Raw genomic sequence first — 10,931 nt, 5'->3', positions numbered from 1 at the left:
CCCAGCCCGAGCCTACGACCTTTTAACGGTACTCAAAAGCGTGCTCTTTCATATACCCTGTAAGCCGTGCGCCAACGGGGTATATCGGTTGTGTAGGACAATGCTCTTTGGCTCAATAGATTCGATTGTTTATGCATATACCCTGCTTAACAGTGTCAATTGGGGTATATTCATTTAGTTATTCTACCAATAGATACCCTGTTCAACTCAAATAGGGTTTGTTCATGTAGTTTGCAGCCTAAATACGATTGTTAGGGATATACCCTGTACTCTATGTGCTTGTAGGGCATATGCATTTAGTTTTTTAAGGTATTTTCAATCAGATTTAAGACAAGACTCGCTCTTCCACGAATATACCCTGTAAAATGGGGCGTATACATAAGGCTGACAGCTGACACTCGTTATACCCTGTTCTCAGCATTCAAATGGGAAGTATTCTGTGTTTTTGAGCAATATACCCTGTTCACAATGGCTACAAAAGGTATATGCAGTGCAGCTTTGGGCGGTGTTTGTTTCTATCCACAGTCAAATGGGGTATATACATTTCGTTATGCTGTGACACGCTGATTTTGACTGTTTGCACGGGAACATACCCTGTTTATGTTTAAGGGGTATATACCCTGTTTGCAGCAGTCATATGGGGTATATTCACTTAGAGTTTCAGTTAGAGAAGCTTCCAAGCAACTCTCGACTTTTACAGCTTTTGGATTTACTCTACTATTATTTGCCACCTTTTTTAGGGCTCCAGAGTTGAGAAATGTTTATAGTAGTTGACTTATGGAATGCATATACCCTATATTGGAGTTAAAGTTTCAAATTTGTATTGTCAGTTTCCAGACTTGAGTCAATTGAGCGTTCACTCAGCAGCGGCTAGCATGTGATTGCAGGGTATTTACTAGTCGCGCACTCCTCGCAACTTAAGCACTCTCACTTCGTGCTTGCTTCTCTCCGGTTCTGCTCGGTCGCGCTTTGCCCATAATCGAACATGTGCCACAGAACTTGGCTGATGCCTGTGTGTATGTATAGATATATATGTGTGCACGAGACATACATATATAGATATATATATTTGTACAGATGTATATATTCGTATACTCCAAAGCCTATTGAAGACTTGTCGACGTGGTGCAGGGAAATGCGTTCATTGAAGCGCCTAATCGAACACCCTGTAGCAGACAGCCTGCCGAGCTGACTCGCGCACAGGTGTTGCGCAGTTGCCAATAGGGCGAAGGGGGGGGGGGGGGTAGTAGAGAGAAAGAGAATAAGAAAGAAAATCTCTCTCCTCTCTCTACTCCAGCTCTGAGAGGGAGAAAGAGAGTGAGAGAGAGAGAGAGATAGGGAGAAAGAGAGGCAGAACGACACAGCAAGAGAATCTCTATCTCTCTATATCTGTTACATCGTTCATTTCTCTCCGTGTCATAGATCGAAATACCTTTAAACACTCTTTTCTTTGAGTGTATGTCAAGAAAAAAATATATTACCACATTATTCTCTAAGTGTAATTGACAAAAATCAGTTTTACTCACTTTTCTCCCAGTGTAACAGTTGAAAAAATACTTAGTTATATTTTGCTCTCAGTGTAGTTGACTATACTGTGCTGAGGCCGCGTTTTCTCTGAGTGTAATTTAGCTAAATAAAGTTTTGCCACGTTTTTCTCTCAGTGTACCTACTTAGATACGTCGCAACACACTTTTCTCCCAGTGTACTTGACTGGGATTTTCTATGCTCTTCTCTCAATATAATTGACCAACTCTTTTCGCGCAGTGTAACGGCCGCAAATAAAGTTTTCTGCAGCTTTTATTGACAAAAATCCAGGAAGGCGCGTCACACCAGGTAATATCCATAAATTTAAAGAATTTGCTAGATCTCGAGTGGTTTTTAGATCGGAAATGCTGCAGCTCAGCTCGTAAAGCTCTGAGCATGATTCACGAATCGGATCGGATCGGGTCGAAGCTGGCTGAGAGAGAACACGAAACACTCATCCCAAATGGATTAGGCGCCGACTGATGATTTGGGACTCCCAGCTAAAGTCGTCGAAATAAAGTAATAACTGAAAACAAGGAAATGCGATTCATTGTGCAAAGCGAAGTGCGAATACCCTGACCCAGGCCACATATGTGATAAATGCGAATATATAAATAGATAGAACTGCAAGTCTCTCCATATAATACTATATTCAGTCTAGATGTCAGTAGAGTATCCAGCGAGAGAGAGAGAGAGAGAGAGAGACTGAGAGAAAAAAGATCGAAAGACAGAAAGAAAGAGAGAGAGGCAGAGATCGAGAGATATACCACTCACATATATATATATATAGATATAGATATACATATAGATATATCGAAAGATCTTTAGAGCTCAGTGAAATCAATCAAAGCTGCTTAGCTCACCCAAACATCAACATACTCTGCCGTTCCCTACCCCCATCAGAGTCTCCGCACAGGTTGAAGATTAAAAACAAAACTTGTTTTCATGCTCATATTCTTTAGCCCCGCCTCCCTCCCCTAGCCGCCCTCGACGCGCTGCCCTCTCTTGGGACGTCAGCTGCTTCGCTTGATAAGAAGACGGCGCGCTGCGGCTGCTGCGATCAGTTGTGAGTCGTAGTCAGAGGCGAGCGGACGTAACTGCCACTGGAGGAAGAAGAATCTGTGGAAGAAGCAAACGAAAACAAAGTAGAAGAAAGAAGCAGAACAAGAAGAAGAAAAAGAAGTAGAAGCAGAAGATGTCGAGCTTAAAGCATTCGCTTTTGCTTCTCTTTGTCTGCCTTGTGGCAATGTCTGCCATTGCCGGCGCTGCCGGCTCTGGCAAGGGACGCAAGAAGGGCGTGGCTTGCCCGCCCACCAAATTGAAGCGCCAGTGGGGCGGGAAGCCGGCGCGTGGCATCAATTATCAGCTGCGGCCGATACGTTATGTGATTATCCATCACACGGTGACGGCCGAGTGCTCCAGCTTCATTGAGTGCGCCGACATATTACAGGGTATGCAGGGGTATCACCAGACAGAGCTGAACTACTTCGACATTGGCTACAAGTGAGTGCGCTAACCGACAATCGCCGTTTACAGGGTATTCTACTTCTACTTCTCGAATAGCCCGATCTACAGGGTATTTAGCAGACACTCTTTGCACAGAGTAGTTCAATGAATGCTAGCATATGTTTTTCTATAGGGTATTTATATTTCCATAACTCACAGGATGTTCCAATGTTTCACAAGCTTTTTCTGCAGGGTATTTCAATGTGTAGCAAACTCCTTCTTTTTCCATTGAAATTGTTTTCATTCTTTTCACAGGGTATCTCTATTTTTAGAGTATTTGTACAGTTTACAGGGTATAAAAATAGGGCAAGCTATTTTTAAGGGTCTATTCATATGCATTTTACAGGATATCTCAGCTGCTGGCAAATTTAAGTTTAATTTGAATTTCTATTGATGCCCCACCCAATGCTCTGTAGCTTTCTTATAGGGAATGATGGACTGGTCTACGAGGGCACCGGCTGGGGCGTAAGAGGCGCGCATACCTATGGCTACAATGGGAATGGAACGGGCATTGCTTTCATCGGCAACTTCGTGGGTGAGTAGATGCAATCTTCCACTCCTGCTGCGGCGTCTTCATGCTCTTCCACCTGCTCCTCGCCCTCGTCCTCGTCCTCGCTCTTGTCCTCCTTCTTACAGATAAGTTGCCATCGGAAGCCGCTTTGAATGCCTGCCGCAAGCTGTTGGAATGCGGCGTTAAGTTGGGCGAGCTGAGGGAGGATTATGACTTGATTGGAGCATCCCAGGTGATAACTACTCTGAGTCCAGGTCTGACACTCTACAATGAAATACAGGAATGGCCCCATTGGCTGTCAAATCCATAGGGAGAGAGAGAGAGACAGATATAGAGAGAGAAAGAGAATCAATTTTATTTTTACTATTTTTTTGTTGTTTTGCATCGACTTGTGTTTTGCACACAGCTACGTTGCTAATATGATAAGCAATAAAACGAAAACAATAACAAATACAAGCCGCCGCTGATAACCTTTTTTCAAAAGTTCGCGCAAAAATGAGCAAACAAACGCTCTTATCGATATATATACCAACGACAGTGGCAAAGGAACAGTGATCATTTATATAAAAACTATCGCACCTATCGATAAATGTTAATCATTACAGTTGTAGAGCCACTGCTAAGCGAACATCAAATGATGTAGATACAATTTTTAAATAACAGCTAAACACAGCTGGTCTGTGCACAACGTAAAAATAATGTATTTTTTTCTGTACATGCTTAATATATTCATATATTTTACATAAGCATTAGTATTCTTAAGCAGCGCCATTTGCCAGCTAGCGTAGGCGAAAAACAACTGCGATGCCCTCTAGCGTCAAAAGGCGAAGTGCAGCACTGCACAATAAATCGATAACTTTGCTGGAATTGGCGCACTTGTCCACGCACTTGAATCTGTCATTTTACACTGCGCTGAATTTTATTAAGTAGAATTAACGAAATTAACTGATCAAACAGAGGTTTTAAAAGATCCTTACAACCTTTTTTTTTTTTAAGCGTCAACACCTTTTTTTAATTGGCTGCTCACTTTTGCGCCACCTTGCGCAATTATGAGCATAACGATAGGCATCTTCTAGCCGGTATTCATTGCACTTAGAGCATATTACTTATTCTTGAATATCAAACAATGCTAATCTCGAACGCGATTACAATATTAATGTATTTGTTAACTTAATTTGATATTTACCTTAATTCATATATTCAATCAATTTACATACAGGCTTGCATTAGCTGCTAATTTCAAACGCTGTTTATTTTGGCGCCAATCATCGATAGTCAGCTTGCGTAGCATATTCGTTATGGTATCTATCGCACACACATGTTGCATAGCGCTGCCACGGATGGGGCCAACATAAAAACAGTTGTTGTATCGCTCTCAGAGAAGGAGGAGGTTGCGCGCGTTCAGCGGCCGGCAATTGCTTTTTGACTTTGTTTAAATTGTTTTTACTATTCTCGCGCCGTTTCTTGTTTTTTTATGTGTTTGTGTTTTATGTTTGCTTTTGTGCTGAGTGCAAAGCAAAAACTACGGTCAATGCAGAAATTGCAGTGCAGTGAAATACAGTTAAGCGAAATAGAAAATAACTGCAAAACGCAAAACAAAGCAACAAAATTCTTTTTTATCTGTGTGTTTGTTGATTTTGTTTTATTTTTTTTGGTTGATGTGCAAGTGAAAGCGTGTGAAAAATATTCACCTTAACGTTCGACACGCTGCGAGGCCAAAGTCAAAGCCAAATCCAAAGTCAAAGCCCAAGCCACTAGCAAAAGCCAAACCAAAATCAAAATCAAAATCAACGGTCTTGGCTACTTATCTGCGCTCTCGCTCGCTCTTGGAACATTCGGGCTTATCCTGCGGTCAACCGAAATTTCCTTTACAAACTTCCGCTATGCACGCGCAACTGTTGAGTCTGCGCAGCAACAATTGATCAACAGCTCCTAACAGTGCACAGAGGTAAGCAAATGGAATGCTATTGGAAATATGACGATTCCAATTGGACTTGGAACGGGAATTGCATGCGTGAGTTGGAATGAGCTGCGTTTGGCAAACAGCTTATTGATAAGCGTAAATTAAGAGGCGCGTTTAGGCATTTCCAATTGGAGCTGTTTCCGTTTGATTCGGATTTTGCATGGGGAATATGTTAGGCAGCTGGATTTGTTAATTCGAATGAGCTGAGAAATGAAAACAGACATGGACGCAAATGTTAACCGGCTTTGCGCGTAAGAAACAGTTTTCTTTGCATTTTTCATGAGTTTTAAAGACATTTTTAAGCTTGCATTTGGTTTTTGGTTTTAATTTCTTTTAGACTCTTATCAATCAGTCATTTAGTTTCGTGTATTTCACAAACTTCATGTAGATCGAGTTACCATGGTTAGTTAGCTGGTTTCAGTTTTTGGCATCGTGAAGCCTTGGCAAAATGTGCTCTTTAGCCATTTACAGTTATTGATCTTTCGTTCTTGTTGCATTTCTGGCAAGTTCTCAGCTTTTGGAACACACATCAATCAACATAAGATATTTTGATTTCATGGCCTTTGCCGTTTTTTGTAATCGACTCAATTTGCTTGTTGTTGGTCGGCTTCATTCGGCATCTTCTTTGGGCTTTCGGGGTCATCAACTCTTAATGTTTAGCAACTTTTGCCAAAAAATGTTGTTGTTGTTGTTGTTGTTGTAAAGCCATGTACGATATGGCAATTGCGTAAAAGATAAAACCAAAAACTAAAACATGTAGAAACACATTTCGCACAGATTTGTCTTGTTACCGTTTCGTACGTGCATTCACTGAAGTCCAAAATCGAGAAAAAAAAACAAACAAATTTATGTTGCTCTACATGCGTTTACCCTGTACATATTCAGAAGGAATAGAGTTGCCCACTTGCACAACTACAATGCTTACTATCGATAAATATCGAGATAAAGCAACAAATCGATGATCCAGCTGGCGCTGCTTCACATGTGAATACCCAAAATTAATATAATTTGTTTTTAGAATTTAGTTTTTCAAGCACAGCTTAATTTCAATGCTCTTAAATCGATAAATATCGATAGGCAATGCTTGGCCCTTTGAGCTGCAGAGCTAAGCAAATCAAGAATATTACCTATTTATCTATAATATACTTCTCTGAAAAGGGGTTTCTCTCTGTATATTTGGTATATTTGGTATTTTTGGTATTTACACGCGCTAAAATATCATTAAGATGAGTGTGAAATGAAATGCGTTATAATTGCTTTTATAGGGTATCACGTAGTCACAGTTTCTGTACTCAATCAGAAGCCCTAAAAGGGGCTTAGCCTGTTGTAGTATGTAATAGACCCTGCACTAAAACTTTAACATAGGGTATTCGCCAGTCGCATACGCTCTGGGTTGTACTTGATGTGGAATGCGTCTGGCTGGACTTGATTTTTATGGCTTCAGCGTCTCGATGCGTCTTAGATGCGTTTTTGGTCAAGTGAAATTCGAAATTCGATGCATTTGCATAATCGCTGCACGCCTCGGGCCTCGCGCTAAGACAACAAGCGACAACGTCTCATAACCTCAATCGGTGCGACAGCCAGACCCGCCGGGCCCACACAGGCCTAGCCACAATTCCAGTCTGCGCTTCCAGTCTCCACTAAATTGCAGTGCGTGTGATTTGTTGTCCCCAATTGCGTAAAATTTACGCAGTGGCTGTCGCCCCAACGATTTTCACCTGCCTTGCAGCAGCTACACCTGCCCTCACCCCTCCCCCACCAGCTGTTGCTTGTGAAACTGCCGTTAAGTGCGTCTGCACCAAAAGTTTGTTAATTAAGCTGAAGCGTAGCTCGAACCTAATCACTCTACGTTCGCTCGTAACAGTCAACGAGAGTATACCGAGAGCATCTCCAGAGACTCGAATTTGATATTTATACCAGATATCGATATTCGGAATCGTTCTCCGAGAACTCGATAAATATTATAGCTAGCTGTATCAGACTTGGTATACAAATGTTTTCAGCTATATGAAGCTAAAACACAATTCCTTTCTTGGCTGGCTTTCGTAAAACTATGATCAATGTAGCACCTGGAATTCCTTGATCCGCAAAGATCCTGTCTCTTAGTTTAGAATCTCTATAACCAAGGTATAAACTTGGATTCACTGATTCTCGAGAGCTATAAGACCTGGGTCATTCGTATCGAGTGCCCTGACGCATATATAGAGATAATAGATTTAATTGAACTTGAACCTTTTTTATAGTAACAATGGCAAGGTATAGGAACAACTTAAGCTTTTCTCTTCCGCCGGCCAGAGACCATGCGGCTTAAGTGAGACTTGATCTCGGACTCACTTAGCATATAGAAATTGGGATTCGATTTTGTGACAATTGCCATTTCGAAATCGCTTGCCTTAAGCATCTTATCCAGGGCATAGGACAATGAGTTGATGGCCAGCCTAATGGTCCTGTCGGTGTTCATATTGGGCTTGTACAGCCTGTCCACGTAGAGATTGCCCCGCTTCATGTTGGTGCCGAAGACGCAGGCGCGATAGCCAATGCAGGCGCCAGAGGGATCCGTGCAGTAGATCATTGGCCCGAATTCCGAATCGTAGGAGACCAACACCATGGAACAACCCATCGGACGCATCTCGGCATTCTGAGTGTACACCTGATTGATATCGGCCATGCGAAAGCCCAGCACGTCTATGGGCATCGGATAGCCGTACGTATATTCATATGTTGCTGACTCTTGGACTGCCCTGTTCACCTGGGAACGGGCATCGGCTAGACGTCCGAGCATCGCACATCCAACTCCCTTCGAAACGGAGAACAATCGAGTCGCAGTTGCTGCTATGGTCATATGATTTACCGGCTTCCTCTGTATCAGCAGCACAACACAGTTGGCGCCCGTCAAGGCGACCGTTGTGCGGTTTTCCCCAACGACTGCCTTGTAAGCGTACTCCACCTGGTACAGACGTCCGTCTGGCGAAAAGACAGTTATATGTCGATCGAAGCCTGCGGTGCCACAGCGCGCCATAGCGTTCTATCTTTTTGAAAACAAACGTCTATATCTGTACAAATATATATCTATATGTACACATATATATATATCTATATATTTATATGTATATGTATATGTATATGTTTGTATGTATGTATTCACATCTAGCTGTTGAATGAATGAATTCTGTTAAGATCTCTCTAGTAGATGTCGACTTGCTTGAAGTTCTAGTCGAAGGGCTTTTTGATGCGATCACTTCGTACTCGTATCGTATCGGGATATATTACAGTTATATATAGCTTTTGTACAAAATTTTATTTCCATGGGAATTAATAAGAATCGATAAAAATCGTATGTTTGAGACCCTTTCTTTAACCTTAAGTAACATTGCCAGTGCATTATTATACATTTATTTTAAGTATTAAAATTCCAGGGTATCTACAAGTCGGTCGCACTCAATTAAGCATTTCAAATAAGCATTTGAAAGCTGATTTAAAGATCTGCAACAAATTAAGTTTGAAGATTTTATGGAAAACTTCAATTGTTGTCACTAAGTGTCATTGTTATCATCATATTATATCATTAGGCATTAGTCATTAATCATTAGTCATTAGTCATTACGCATTAGCTCTGTGACTCTATTAACTAACCGTTCTCGTTCCACTTAAGCACTAAAGACGGAGAGTAGCAGAGCGAAGAGCTACACAGCTACGGAGCTACGAAGCTATGGAGCTATGGAGCTATGGAGCTATGGAGTATGTTAATTTAGCAATTGTTCAAAGCAAATTGCGTGGAGACTCTGAAAAGACTCTGACCCATAAAACAGGGAAGCATCATGATAAAGAGGGAGAGAGACAGAGAGGGAAGGGGGAACTAGATTGAATCAGAAAAAGTGAAATCAACTTGCGAGGAAATGGTAAAAGAATACAAAGAGATAGAGAGAGAAATGCAGCTGAGATATATATATGTACAGAGAAAGTGAAAGAGAGAGAGAGAGAGAGAGAGAGAGAGAGAGAGAGAGAGAAAGAGTGAGAGAGAGAGAATTATAAAGATACAGAGAGAGATATAGAGGGATGGAGAGGGAGAAAGAGTATTATAAAGATACAGAGAGACATAGAGATATAGAGAAAGAGATTAATAGATATATGTGTATATACACAGGTTGCAAGGAAGAAGAGAGTGCAACTTAATTTCTATCTCTCGAGCGACTACTGTAGTGGACCGAAGTGATTAGTGCTCGGCGCACAGCTCGGCATTCAAGCAAATCAGCTCCAAAGCAATTCAAAATAAAAATCCATTTCAATTCGCTTGCAAATGGTCTGTGAAAGCATAAGAGGAGAAGGTAGAGGGGCGAGAGGGAGGTGGAGGCGGGAGTGGAGTAAAATTAGCTGGTGATGAAGTCGGGGGCAGTTGGAACATCAAGTGCATAAATAGCTGCAGCCATTAAAGCTCCAACAGCAACAACAATGTACTTTTTTCTCATCTCATTCCACTTGACCCCCACGCACACCGCCTCCCGCCCCCCGCTACCCGGCCCGCCTCCTCTGCACGATCTCTCCCCCGTTGTTTCAAAAGAAATTTTCAAATATAAATTGTAACAAAATTGAATGTGAGGCAAATGTGCTTGTGCTTTATTATAAAGCCAGGCTAACTGATAGATCGGCCAGGCACCCACTGCAGCGATAGCCAACGAAATTCCTATACCCTAACAAAAAACTTGGGCATGTGCATGTCCTGATTGACTTTGCCCACAAGTCAGAGTAGAAAAGATTATAAAATAGTTAACTATATATACACATCTAATATGTATATCTTTATTATGGTATTTGAAATCTATTCCATATACGGACTTCTTATTGAGCATATCTTAACTTGGTATTTATAGAGTATATTTCCTTATACGTTTTGCCGCCACAAACACATTTTCAGTTTTTATAGCTTTTGCCCTTTTCCCTTTCCCCTTTCTTCTTCTGGTTTCAGTTTTTTGGCATCTCTCGTTACGCGGCGTCCAGTGTAAACAATAAACAGATCTTGGAATATGCTGCACACGCACCCCATATATGCATATACTTATGCATATATGCTGTACTTCACCTATATATATGCACACACATATATACACATGCAGATGCATGCTGATTTGCTGGCATCTGGCTATAAACAACAAGAACTTTTCACATTGATCGCAGAAATTACCCTCCAGTCCCACTCCCAGTATTGCTCTCTCTCTCTCTCCCTCTTTCTTCTTTGCTAGCTGCAATTTGAAGTTTGCTCACAACAACAACTTCTAAAATTGACTTCACAGCGTGTTGCTTTCTCCCTTCCACACTCACACCTTCCTTTCGTCTTCCACTTCTCTGCTCTCTTCTAGCAGCAATTGAAGTTTGCTCACAACAACAAAAAGAACTTCTGAAAGTGACTTAGACTTGCCTTCTCCCTCGCAC

At 41.6% G+C, this 10,931-nt stretch overlaps 2 protein-coding genes across 2 annotated transcripts; one reads left to right on the top strand and one right to left on the bottom strand.

Annotated features, from left to right (window-relative positions):
* Window positions 1–2,569: 2,569 nt before the first annotated feature.
* LOC111605448 (peptidoglycan-recognition protein SA) lies at window positions 2,570–3,984 on the top strand. Its single transcript, XM_023323968.2, has 3 exons — window positions 2,570–3,027; window positions 3,447–3,565; window positions 3,667–3,984. Exons 1-3 carry the CDS (start codon window positions 2,720–2,722, stop codon window positions 3,849–3,851), a joined length of 612 nt encoding a protein of 203 aa, XP_023179736.2. The 5' UTR covers window positions 2,570–2,719; the 3' UTR covers window positions 3,852–3,984.
* A 3,769-nt stretch (window positions 3,985–7,753) lies between these two features.
* LOC111605297 (proteasome subunit alpha type-6-like) lies at window positions 7,754–8,573 on the bottom strand. Its single transcript, XM_030224101.1, has one exon. The coding sequence runs from the start codon at window positions 8,521–8,523 to the stop codon at window positions 7,774–7,776; it is 750 nt and encodes a 249-aa protein (XP_030079961.1). The 5' UTR covers window positions 8,524–8,573; the 3' UTR covers window positions 7,754–7,773.
* Window positions 8,574–10,931: the final 2,358 nt, after the last annotated feature.

Source organism: Drosophila hydei, unplaced genomic scaffold (assembly GCF_003285905.1).
Source record: "Drosophila hydei strain 15085-1641.00,03,60 unplaced genomic scaffold, DhydRS2 tig00000358-arrow-arrow-pilon, whole genome shotgun sequence".
In the NCBI taxonomy this organism is placed as follows: Eukaryota; Metazoa; Arthropoda; class Insecta; order Diptera; family Drosophilidae; genus Drosophila; species Drosophila hydei.
The sequence above is the reverse complement of the archived record's forward strand: the minus strand, read 5'-3'. Positions and strand labels throughout refer to the sequence as shown.